Source organism: Lampetra planeri, chromosome 10 (assembly GCF_965212315.1).
Source record: "Lampetra planeri chromosome 10, kcLamPlan1.2.h2, whole genome shotgun sequence".
Taxonomy (NCBI): Eukaryota; Metazoa; Chordata; class Hyperoartia; order Petromyzontiformes; family Petromyzontidae; genus Lampetra; species Lampetra planeri.
Genome location: NC_136116.1, coordinates 3,654,486 through 3,667,787, shown reverse-complemented (window position 1 = coordinate 3,667,787; position 13,302 = coordinate 3,654,486). Strand labels below are relative to the sequence as shown.

Sequence of the window (13,302 nt, the reverse complement as noted above, 5' to 3'; positions counted from 1 at the left end):
GCACGCCAGGTCAAGAAGAAGCACCGCTCCACGAGAATCCGCGTCTCTGTGTGTGTGTGCGTGTGGGCGTCTTGTGCGCATCTCCTAGGGCGACTTTGGTTTCCCAGGCAGAGCCGGACCTGCGGGCCCCGCTGGGATCGGTGAACCTGGGCTACCGGTGAGGCAGCGCAGGCACGGCGAGAGGCCTCACCGCACTCACGCACTCCGGCACGGCCGTCTTTATTCGCAGCGTGTTGCTCCAGAAGACCGACAACGGCCCGATCGTAAATGAATAATAACGTGGAGCATGTAGCAGCGCAATCGTCGGAGTGACAGGTCAGAGTGACAGGTCAAGAAGTGTTATCTCCAAAATTATTTTGACGAACATTACATGCGCGTGTGTCGTCTTGTCTTTGTGTGTGTTGTGTGCATTGAGTAGCCTGGCACAAGCACTTTGGGGATGTCACCGCCACTTAGTGGCGAATGGCGGTTGTCGATGTTGTTGTTTATGTGAAGGCAGTGGTGGCACTGTGGCTCGTGCAACGGTGCCTTGATCCCTCGCAACATGGGTTTGGTTTCTGGCCACGAGTGACATCAGTAGCCAGCGAAATACCAACCTGTCTCAACTCGACCGTAAATGAACACGTGGTGCAGTGTGTACGCATCAGCTGTGCGGAGACAAAGGCGGCTGGGCGTGGCTCGAGTCAGACCATCCCCTCGTGTGCACCGAACAGCCCTAACATCCTTGAACAGGCAACACGGGGGGGACGGGGGGGGGGGGTTCTTTAACATGCATGTTGTATGTTATTCGTATGAACGTGTGCCTGCGTTGTCCGTCTGTGCTGTTCAGGGTGCACCAGGAGCTCAGGGACAGCCGGGCGAGAGAGGCCTCGCAGGGGAAGGGTTTCAGGGCGCCAAGGTTCGGGTCGCACGATGCGCCGCGTCACACACGCAACAAAGACAAAGATCCCCCGTGTAGCCTCAACAGACTGTTGGGGCAAGTGCTGTTAGCGAGTAGCACCTATGCAGGCCGGCACGGCACACGACAGGGTGGGTGGCCAGAACCACGCCCGACCGGCTTTGTCTTCCCAGTGGCGATGTTCTAACGCACCGCACCAGGTACTCATTTGAGGATGAGCCGACCTAGGGGAGGCCCAGGACCGGTTCAGATAATGAATCGTCACTGGTGTTGATGGTCGCGAGCGGGAATCGAACCCAGATCGCCGGGTTGGTAGTGCAGCACCCTCACCGCTACACCACCGCCGCCCCACACACACGCACGTGATAACCCTCTCAACAACCTCGTTCTCGTTCTACGCACGTGATAACCCTCTCAACAACCTCGTTCTCGTTCTACGCACGTGATAACCCTCTCAACAACCTCGTTCTCGTTCTACGCACGTGATAACCCTCTCAACAACCTCGTTCTCGTTCTACGCACGTGATAACCCTCTCAACAACCTCGTTCTCGTTCTACGCACGTGATAACCCTCTCAACAACCTCGTTCTCGTTCTACGCACGTGATAACCCTCTCAACAACCTCTATCTCGTTCTACGCACGTGATAACCCTCTCAACAACCTCGTTCTCGTTCTACGCACGTGATAACCCTCTCAACAACCTCGTTCTCGTTCTACGCACGTGATAACCCTCTCAACAACCTCTATCTCGTTCTACGCACGTGATAACCCTCTCAACAACCTCGTTCTCGTTCTACGCACGTGATAACCCTCTCAACAACCTCGTTCTCGTTCTACGCACGTGATAACCCTCTCAACAACCTCTATCTCGTTCTACGCACGTGATAACCCTCTCAACAACCTCGTTCTCGTTCTACGCACGTGATAACCCTCTCAACAACCTCGTTCTCGTTCTACGCACGTGATAACCCTCTCAACAACCTCTATCTCGTTCTACGCACGTGATAACCCTCTCAACAACCTCGTTCTCGTTCTACGCACGTGATAACCCTCTCAACAACCTCGTTCTCGTTCTACGCACGTGATAACCCTCTCAACAACCTCGTTCTCGTTCTACGCACGTGATAACCCTCTCAACAACCTCTATCTCGTTCTACGCACGTGATAACCCTCTCAACAACCTCGTTCTCGTTCTACGCACGTGATAACCCTCTCAACAACCTCGTTCTCGTTCTACGCACGTGATAACCCTCTCAACAACCTCGTTCTCGTTCTACGCACGTGATAACCCTCTCAACAACCTCGTTCTCGTTCTACGCACGTGATAACCCTCTCAACAACCTCTATCTCGTTCTACGCACGTGATAACCCTCTCAACAACCTCGTTCTCGTTCTACGCACGTGATAACCCTCTCAACAACCTCGTTCTCGTTCTACGCACGTGATAACCCTCTCAACAACCTCGTTCTCGTTCTACGCACGTGATAACCCTCTCAACAACCTCGTTCTCGTTCTACGCACGTGATAACCCTCTCAACAACCTCTATCTCGTTCTACGCACGTGATAACCCTCTCAACAACCTCGTTCTCGTTCTACGCACGTGATAACCCTCTCAACAACCTCGTTCTCGTTCTACGCACGTGATAACCCTCTCAACAACCTCGTTCTCGTTCTACGCACGTGATAACCCTCTCAACAACCTCGTTCTCGTTCTACGCACGTGATAACCCTCTCAACAACCTCGTTCTCGTTCTACGCACGTGATAACCCTCTCAACAACCTCGTTCTCGTTCTACGCACGTGATAACCCTCTCAACAATCTCTATCTCGTTCTACGCACGTGAACCCCAGACACCCTCGCAGCAGCAGCAGCAGCGGCTTTTGTCTGCGAGCCGTCGAACAAAGTGGTCACCTCAACGCGATGCGCGTTCAGATGCGCTTCTGCGGCCGTCTCTAGAACGTTCTTCCTTCCGATATTAGGAAGCCACTGGAGCTATGCACTTTTAAATGTAGATTGAAAACGAATTTCTTGATAATTTCTTTTTTGTGTTTAGTTTATTGTCCTTCCCCGACACTTCCGATTAGCACGGTTGGCTACATACGGTGCGAAAGAAGTTCAACATACATACCTTATGCACAAATGGAACAAATGGAAAATTAAAAACTCTCCAGTGTGCGACTGTGGTCATCCAGAACAGACCGTACTACACGTAACGATATGATGGCCGCTCCTTAAATACGAAGTAGACCATCGCAGCGCTCCACTAACGCTGCTCTTGACGCGGTTTTCTGGCGTGACCAACTGAATGTGGATTGTAGTGGTTGCCTTGCTTCTACAGCAGTCACACGAAATAAGATGTTCTTTTAAATCCTTTATATTAAGTTCGCTTGCTTGCTTGCGTGCTTGTGCGCTTGCTTGCTTGCTTACGACCGTGCAAATCTTTCGGCCGTTTTTTAACCCACTTCCCGTGATCCAATCGAGCTGACATTTTCCACACAGACTCGTTGTGCGTGACAATTAATTTTCGTGAAAAAATTTTTTTCCAAAATTTTACACTGTTTAGGGAATTTTTTTTAAATATTTAATTACCAATTGCCTAATGCTGGCAGACAATCATCTGAACCATAGGTGGCAGCCATCTCAAGCCAGAGGACGAGAGGACTCTAGCCGCCACGCATATAAAGGATTTAGAGTGAAAAACTTTGTTTTTACGGGTTAATTTTTTATCTCACAAACACAATACAATAGCAAAGAGAGACAAAGAAAATGGCGAAAGACAGTGAGTGGGAAGACAAGACGGGGCAAGATCATGAAGCAGAAATCAGATCGAAACATGTTCGCAAAGTGGCAACGCGATTGCATTTTTTTTACTTTTCTCCTCGTTTCGCAGGACGGAGCCGAGGGATTTTGGACGCTGCGGTTTCAGGGGCTTGAGTCGCGTGTATCCCTGTGCTTTGGGTGGTGGTTTTACACCTGCTCCACCAATTTATTAATTTCCTGCAGGAATCTTCCTGCTAATTAGCCTGGGATCACGCGCTGCCCTGTTACGTTTCATAAGCTGATCAATCTCAACCAACACTCACTTTCGAAGACAGCCGTAATTTCTTCCATAAACATACGGCGCCTTCGTCGTAACAATAAACGGTGCGCGTCGTGTGAGCATCTATTGGCTTTGTGGTGTTTACCAACTCTGAAACTGATGGGATTGAGTCAATTTAATATAATAAATGCATAGTTTATAAGTCTCATCTTAAACATCAGAATTCAAATGCTAATGAAAATTACCAAACAAACAAAAAAAATCTCAATTACTGAAAATCGGCGATGACGCAAGCCCAGCGGTAGCTCGTTTGTTGCAGAGTTATCGCAGTTCGAATCCGGTAGGCCACCCTGGTTATTGCTGCGGGTATTTTTATGCAAACACTATGTGCCACTTGTTTCTCAGTGGATGTTAAAAGGTGCCCCGACATCTTTCGAGGCGAGCAGTCCCTTGTGTGCCTCCGTTCAAAAAAACGCAAATTACTCAATTGGGATTTTAAACGGAGCGAATTGGCCCCCGATTGCAAAATTACTGCAGAATTATGTCCGTGATTCACGGCGCTCGCACTACAGCCCTGCGCTATGAGAACGGCGCTAATACCAAACGTGCCCAAATTATTATTATTATCATCTCCTGTTTGTTACTTGTCCACGTTTGACCCACAGGTAATATGGGCCATCATCACTGTGACAGTCCAAGCGGAGAGAGTGAGAGTGGTTGGCTCGTTGCCAGCAGGACTTGGACTCTCTGCCGGGGCTTGTCGGCACAAATATGTCATTAGACGACCAAATCCCACTGAATTTTGTCTCAACTTGTCGGATCTCGGAAGCTAAGCAAGGGAGAGCCTGGCTACTACTTGGAAAGGGGAATTTCCTCGCCATTCCCGGTGTTGTGCCCATGACCAAATTAACCGGAATTTTGCGGCCGATTTCATAGCATCTCAGAAGCTGAGCTGAGCTTTGGGCTAGATCCTGGCTGCCGCTTCGGATGGGTGACCGCCATGCATAGCAGGTGTTATAGTATGTGGCGCTATGTTGTGGCCAGCAGAGGGCAGTACAGCAACATTTAATGTTGTATCATATTTCTGTGCCCCCCACATATATATGTACTCCCTGCCTCAAGCAACACGCACTGAGCCGGCGTGGTGAATTGTGATTCGGTGTAAGGCCAAAGTTGTACAGTACACGGATGAGCTATTTGTTTTTCTAAGCGAACAAAGTGACATGAATTGTGTGCTGATTGCGTAGGGAGACCGAGGAAACGATGGCCCACGGGGCCCCTTGGGGCCGGCGGGTTTCGGACAGAAGGGCGACAAGGTGAACCCCGTCACTCGATTCCTCCGCCAACACTCGCCGGGGAACACGCCATTCCTCCCACTCATTGTTTATAATTTTCGTTAATTTTCTCTGATGTCTGTCTGGTCTTAGATGTTAGCTACCTCGCCTGGTATGCAGGAGGTCGGGGGTTTTATCCCGTGTGTATTCGGAGTTTGTGTGTTCTCCCCGTGGTCGCGTGGACATTTTTTCGGGTCCTCCGGTTTTTCCTTCCACATTTAAAATCAACATCACGCGTTTAGAGTATTTGGCTGATGTAAATGTCCATATGATAAGACACTTGGTTGAGCTCTCAATTGTGACCAGGTCGCTTCTGAAAAAGAGCTACATAGCTCAGTGGACCTTACCTGTTGAAAAGAGTTAAACATACTGCGCATTAACACAAAGCACACATCGGATAGAGTCCTCCAACGCATCTGTGAAAACCGTCCGGTTGCAACCAAGCCCTGGTCGTACGATTAGAGCGACACGGTTGTGATTTGGTCTGACCGTGTCGTTTTGTCGGCACGAGTGTACGTGCGAGCGCGCCTACATTTCCCCGTCGATGTGCTGTGCGTTGATCGATGCTCTCCTGTCACCCAGGGGGAGCTGGGGTTTCCAGGACCTGCAGGATCCACGGGGCTGTCAGGAAAAGGTCTTCCAGGGGACAAGGTAGCGGTCGCCTCCCTTTGAGGGCACTGTCAAACATTGCCGAGCGTTGACGTCTCTTTATGGAGATAAATAACAGCGGTCGTCTGCATTTGTTAATGTCGGCGTCTGTTTTTGACTTGCATTCTTCAGTCTGGTGCAACCTGTACTATGTTGTCTCTTGCAAGGGAGATCAAGGCCCCAGGGGCTTGCCGGGCCCAAGAGGTCCTCCTGGTGAAGGCATTCCTGGACCCAAGGTATCAATAATTTCACTGCAAAGGACGATCACTCTTTATGCATGACAACACCGCACCTTCGATTAGCGTGGCTGGCTACGTATGGTGCGAAATAAGTTAAACATACTAAATCTAAACTCGTGTTATTTTACCAGGTAAGGCGCACTGAGATATATAGCTCTTTTTCAGCAGCATCTAAGCCACAAATGATAGCTCAATGAAGTGGCTTATCATGTGGACATTTTTAGTAGTCAAATACTCTCAGCGCATGTTTGTAAATGTGGAGGTAAAAACCAGAGGACCCCGGAGAAAAATCCACGCGATCATGGGGAGAACATGCAACTGCAAATGTACAGGCATCAGGGGTCAGGATCAAACCGATGACCTCCTGTATACCAGGCGAGGGAGTTAACATCTCGCCACCGTGGGGTAAAAAGGTGGTACTGTAATCCCACCTTTTCAAGACGTTTGGCCACCGTGGAAGGGTGAGGCTCAATACCCTCAGGATGGACTCTCTGTAGCTCTATCTTGTCAAAGTCCTTCCAGCAGCAGTAGGAGTGAGCCAGACATTGCAGGGCTGCGCCTTCACCGCTTACCTTTAACTCTGATATTCCAATGCTATACTTGGGACATTAAGGGAAGGGCGCTGTGGGATGGTTGTGAGCGGCGCGTGGAAGGGTTTGCCCCGGTGATGTTGCTCCCGCAGGGGATCCAAGGCCTACGGGGAGACCTGGGACCATCCGGCATCGGCCTGGAGGGCCCGCCGGGCCCAAAGGTGAGCGGCACCTGCCTCGTGTCACTTCTCCCCCGCAACATTCCACCGCCTGTTTCTCACCCTCTCTGTCTGGCTGTTGGGCAGCGGGCTTCGCTACACTCCCGATTGGAGACAGCGGCAAAGCCGGAGCTTTTATTTCAGTCGCGATGCGGTTTTTGCCCATCCCGTCACCTTCCAGGCTCAACTCTGCTTCGCTCGCGAGATCCGGTTGATTTGGTCATTCACAGGCTGGGGATCTCTATGCGTACGGGATGTAACATATCATAACGTGACGGCTTCTGAGGCTCTAAAAGCCGAGACCCCCAATTAACCTCTAAACCCCCGATACCTGGCACCGGTTTTCTCCCAAGTTTGGGCACACGGTCCACGTCATCAACGCACTGTGCAGTCGCCCCAGAGGAGTAGCTGTCGAGTGTGCAGGCGGTGCAACTGCGCCGGGGCTTGTGGGGCCGGGTGAGACCCAAGGCGCCGGGCTATAAAGAGAGGGCGGCAAGGGGACCCCCAAATTTAAATCCTGACATCAGGGGGCCGTGCAGCCGACGCCACTGGATGGCGCTGCAGTCGCAGCCAAAGCTTGTGCCCAGCAAAGGGCGAGCCCCGACCTCGTAAATGATGCCGTGGAAAGACTCCGCATCATCACACATCGCCCGATCGGGAGGAGACCGGTAAATAAATGACGAGGAGATCGTTCATCGTCCGTCTCTCTTTCACTCGCTTTCTGTTGGTTGTGTGCTCTGCGTCAACACAACACCGCGCGTCACGGGGAACGTTTTTATCTGAGGCCAGTGGGAGGTCGCTCATTCCCCTCCACTGCCCTCGCGGTCTGGAACTCCCTTCACCTCAATCGTCCGCACCGTCCGTGCTGTCCCAACTTCAGTCCAGCCTCAAAATCATCCCTTATCTCCTCTGCCTACGACTCACTGCCTCGCTAGAAAATAAACATTCCCACCCACGGCTTCTTCATACGCGGTCTTATTTTAGATGCTCTAATAATCCAGAATTGTGTTGTCGTAAAACATTCCTTTAGCATTTATTCAATCTAATAAACCCAGGGCCAGGAGACCAAAACCAGGATCGGCGTGGGAGAGTCAGATTGGGGAGTGGGGGGGGGTGTGCCTCCCTTATGATGCCACGTTGAGATGATACTCTTAGTTTTTTCGGTAAAGTCACGTAGGTAAAAAATGAAATTAAAATTAAGAAAAAAATAAAATAATAAAAATCACGACGTTTCGGAGGCAACACAAGTCTCCGTCATCAGGTGGGACCGTCACAGCCAGATTTGCTGTATCAAGTGATCTGGCTGTGACGGTCCCACCTGATGATGGAGACTTGTGTTGCCTCCAAAACGTCGTGATTTTTATTATTTTATTTTTATTAAATTTACCGAAAAAAATAAGAGTATGAATCATTGCAGTCACGAAAGCTTCAAATCTAGAATGAATACGTTGAGATGATGTTTCCGTTGCGACGTGGCAGGGAGAACTGGGAACTCCGGGCCTCAGCGGGTTGCCTGGGCAACGTGGAGACGATGGCGCTGACGGGCAGAAGGTACGCAGCAGCGGCGCCACGGTCACCGACGGTGAAAATCGAATTCCAAGTGAAACGGCTCGTTATGGGACCTCCTTTGCTCGTACCAAAATATGAGAATGTTTTCCCATTTTTTTCTGGCGTCCTCTGGTCTAACACCGTTTGAGACGAGGCTCCAAAGAAAGCTGTCTCTGGTGTGGACCAATTCGTTTCAAAGACAATGCATATATTATCAGAGTATGTTTTTTTGTTTGCATTCTGACCACAAGTATTGTGGTTAATGCAGACATGATTCCTTGTAAGAGGTTTCAGTTTGGTGTTTTAAAATCTTAACACTTTTTTTGTTGCCAGAAAAAAGGGGAAAACCTATTCTCATGAAACGGCTCGGTAGCAGGAAGGGCGAGAGGGCACGTTGTTAGGGGACTGAGCACACTGACCTGCCAGACCCCAACAACAACTGACCCCTGATCCTATCTCCACCTCTTAGCTGCACCTCTGGACCCCGTTTCTCCCTCGATCGAATTTGACGTTCGTCTTCGCGTCGCCCTTGCTGATCACCCCGCGGTCCAAAACACATCCATCTCACCGCCATTAAAGGCCTTTGTCTCGGCTACGCATTGATTTTATACAACGAGCCGATCCTTTGTCCTGCGGGTCCTGCAATTCCTCTTGCCGTGGCCTGGTGATTTAATTAAATTGTGCAACGCGTAAGTGCGATCATCGTGGGAATTCACTTCCGACTGTAAAGCACTGTGCGTGGTGGTCTCGAGTGGCCGAGCGGTGAATGCAATTGAAGTTCCCTTGGCTGTGTTGCCTCATCAGGAAGCGTCGCTAACGGGGGAAAAACCCCATTCCATTTGCACCACATTGCAACCCACGAATAAGTTTGATTCCCCGCCACGGCCAGCGTCAATAGCGAGCGATATCTAAATCGGCGGAAGACGGCTGCGGTGAAGTATGGTCGAACAACCTCCACCACCGACGTGGCAAGGGGAGGCCTTCATCAAATAGCTGTAAATTGGCAAATGGTTCTAAATGATGATGAATTATTACGTCAATACAACATGTTACAACTCATTAGGCATAGGTTTTATAACCATTACGTAATACTTGTAAGACATGAAGCTTAATAATTAAATTATGTGCTAACCATTGTGCAACTTTGACTCCATTAGGAGTACAGTACATCAAATAAAAAAAACCTCAACACTGCCGCAATATTTTTTTTAAATACCAAAGGCGAAAATTTCGGGAAGTGTCTCTTCTTCATAGGACGTAGGAACAAACAGCAATAATTGGTAAGGATTCATTATTGGTGTGTAGTAATGCGCGGTATATTCAGTGGGTGCGGGTTGTGTTGGGATGTCGGTGGTCACGCGGTGGACACTTTGCTGCTCCCCGCCCCACGCGCCCCCCGGGACGCTCTGCCCCCCGCTGTCCCGCAAGGCCCCCCGCTGTCCCGCAAGGCCCCCCACTGTCCCGCAAGGCCCCCCCCTTCCCCCCGTGGGAAGTGTGCCGCAGAATTGTTGCACCGCTGTCACAAAACACGAAACATGTTTAAACTATGGGACCTTTTTTGTGCCACGGTCAAAGTGATGAAACAAACAATTAATAGGTATATACCTACGTGACTTTACCGAAAGAACCAAAAAGTATGGATTCCTGCAGTCACGAAAGCTTCAAATCAAAATTAATAAGAGGTTGTACCCTCTCTGGCAATGAAACGGCCTTCTTTCCCGGCTGGTGAAAGTGCAGAAGAAAGCTGTCTCTGGTGTAGGCGAATCGGTTTCAAAGACAAGGCATTTTTTTTTATCAGAGCATGAATGTTTGCATGTTTTGCTACAAGTACGTGTGGTCAATGCAGACTTGATACCTTGCAAAAGTTATCTATTTTGTGTTTGAACATTTAACTCCAGAAAGGAAAAAAACCTTTTTTTTCATAATTTTAAATGCTTGCAGAAAAGGTCCCATAGATATAACTGCTCGACCCGATATATAAATGCTTTGGTATGTGTATTGTCTTTGTACTGTCCGCCTTTTGGCGTTCTTTGCTCTAACACTGGAAGTGAGACAAGGCCATAAAGAAGGCTGTCTCTGGGGTAGGCCAATCGGTTTCAAAGACAACGCAAATATTTTCAGAGCATGTTTTTCTGTTTGCATGTTTTGCCACAAGTATCTGTGATTAATGCAGACTTGATGCCTTGCAAGATGTTTCTACTTGGTGTTTGATCACAACGCCTCCTGTTTTATTGCTAGAACGGGGCAAACGCCTGTTTCTTTTTATGCATTTTCTTCACCAGATGTTTAACTGCGAAAAATATGTCGAGGGTGTTTGGCAGTGAAAGCAACGTGGGGGGTGGGGTGTGGGGGTGGTGGATCCACGTGCCGCTTAAACCCGGCCGGCTGCCCTGCGCCCCCTGCTGGCGAGAGGCCGGGAGCCCTCGCGTGTTTTGGTCCGAGCTGGAACGTTGATCATGGGGACGGTGTCAACATAACACATTCCTCCTGCGGAGGGAGCTGGTAGGAACGTTGGGTTGCTCGGTCAATGGCCAGGGTCAACGGCGGCGTGGTGTATTCCGCAAATATGCCCGACTGTGAGGGCGGGCACAAGCCGGCGTGAGTAGGTTAAACGTTGAGTTTTATAAGGGCACCACGGGGTGGCCAGCCCCTCCCCACCCAGCCCCTCCCCACCCTCCCCTCCCCACCCAGCCCCACCCAGCCCCTCCCCACCCAGCCCCTCCCCTCCCCACCCAGCCCCTTCCACCCTACCCGGACAGACGGACACAATAATTCCCTGTGGGCTGGTGTAACCAGGAGGTTCCTACCAGTATAAGAATAGGTTTTACCCTCTCTGGCAATGAAACAGTTGTGTTAAGATGTTAAAACACCAAAACTGAAACCTTTTGCATGGAATCGTGTCACTGCATTAACCTCATGTACTTGTGGTGAACATGTAAACAAAAACATGCTCTGGTCTCACACTGTTTGAGACGAGGCTCTAAAGAAAGCTGTCTCTGGTGTGGACCAATCAGTTTCAAAGACAATGCGTTTACTACCAGAGAATTTTTTGTTTACATGTTCACCACAGGCATATGTGGTTAATGCAGACATGATTCCTTGCAAGAGGTTTCAGTTTTGGTGTTTTAACATATTAACACAATCGTTTTATTGCCAGAAAGGGTAAAACCTATTCTTATATCTGGAACGTTGAGTTCACAAGAACAGCCCCCCCTCCACCCCCATAAAAAAAAACTATCCGCCTTGTTGTGAAAGATCCAACGCAGAAGAGCTCTGGTTTTTATCTTCCACGAACCCCCACGGTCCACCCTAAGCCACATCCGCACAAACCATGCCAGCAGATGCGGATACCTGATGCACGAATGGAGAAATTAAAAACTCCCCCAGTGTACGATTGCGGTCACCCAGAACAAATCCTACAATAACGACGCAATGCCCGATCAGCGCGGTGTGCTACGTGTGGTGCGAAAGAAGTTCAACGCACATTATAGCGATACACTGTTCCGTCGCTCCTGACGCAGTTATCTAGCTTGACCACCTGAATGTGTAATTGTCAGCTGTTGCTCTGCAACTACATCAGCAGCCAGAAGAAGTGCGCATTGGCTTTCACGATGAGACGAGCGTGTGTCTTTGTTGTGGGGAGTTCGATTCTCGGTCATGGTCAACACCGGTGACGATTATCTGAAGCGGTCGTGGGCCTTACCCTACGTCGACTCGGCCTCAAATGAGTACCTGGTGCGGTGTGCAAACATCTCCACTCGGGAGTCAAAGGCCGCAGGGCGTGGTGCTGGCCACCCACACCCTCGTGTGCCATGCCACCTTTCATAGGTGTTCGCTAACAGCGCTTGCCCCAAAGGTCTCTTCCGGCTATATAGGGGTGAATCTTTGTTGATACAGTGTATAAATGGAAAGCACATTTACCACAAAGTGTAACTTACAGAGGAAGTTGTTTCTCCCTTGTTTCATCTGCACAGCTTAAGTCAAACCAACGGTCCTTTGTCGTGGTCTTCGGTGCGTCGTCGTTGGGAATTCCGTGGCTGTTTTCACGTCTGTGTCCATGCAGGGAGAGACTGGTTTGGCTGGGCCCCGCGGGCCAGACGGGCCACCAGGGATTGGCCTGCAAGGGGAAAAGGCACGTGGTGACTCCCTTTGGCCTTCTCTCCATACGTGTTCCTGGGTCGTACCACACGATGTTCGGGATGATGTCCGACGTTTTGTTCCACGTGCCGGAAGCTTCTTCCGGGAACTGATTTAGACGTGAAACCGGTTCCTGACGAAGCTCCCAGTAGAATGGTCGAAACGTCAGACATCGTGCCGAACGGCACGCGGTGGGTGATGTGACGGTTAATTTTGTGCAGTCATTGGTGATGGGACTGAGTCCATCTCATTTCATCGCGCGAGACTCACACAAAGAAACATAGACTAGTATAGACTCACACAGAGACCCATAGACTAACATAGACTCACACAGAAACCCATAGACTAACATAGCCTCACAGAGACCCATAGACTAACATAGACTTACACAGAGACCCATAGACTCACATAGACTTACACAGAGACCCATCGACCAACATAGACTCACACAGAGAGCCATAGACTAACAAACTCACACAGAGACCCATAGACTCACAAACGGACCCATCGACTAACATAGACTTACACAATGAACCACAGACTCACACACATACAGCATGGAAACTGCAGCCGTCTATAATGTGCACAGCAGCATCCTCCACATCACCGCAGTTGCTCTCGATCCAACAATCGTTTCATTCAGCGCAGCATTGAAGCGCACGCCTGCACGTTGTCCCCACGATTATGAAACACTGCTCCCATTAGTT

At 49.9% G+C, this 13,302-nt stretch overlaps 1 protein-coding gene across 1 annotated transcript in view; it reads left to right on the top strand.

Moving 5' to 3' along the window:
* Window positions 1-13,302, top strand: part of LOC144721128 (uncharacterized) — a 67,554-nt gene that overhangs the window by 31,587 nt on the left and 22,665 nt on the right. Inside the window, exons 14-21 of the mRNA XM_078598524.1 lie at window positions 89-157; window positions 830-898; window positions 5,189-5,257; window positions 5,858-5,926; window positions 6,091-6,159; window positions 6,845-6,913; window positions 8,390-8,461; window positions 12,522-12,590. Coding sequence (XP_078454650.1) covers window positions 89-157; window positions 830-898; window positions 5,189-5,257; window positions 5,858-5,926; window positions 6,091-6,159; window positions 6,845-6,913; window positions 8,390-8,461; window positions 12,522-12,590 — 555 coding nt within the window. The remainder of the gene's footprint in view (window positions 1-88; window positions 158-829; window positions 899-5,188; window positions 5,258-5,857; window positions 5,927-6,090; window positions 6,160-6,844; window positions 6,914-8,389; window positions 8,462-12,521; window positions 12,591-13,302) is intronic.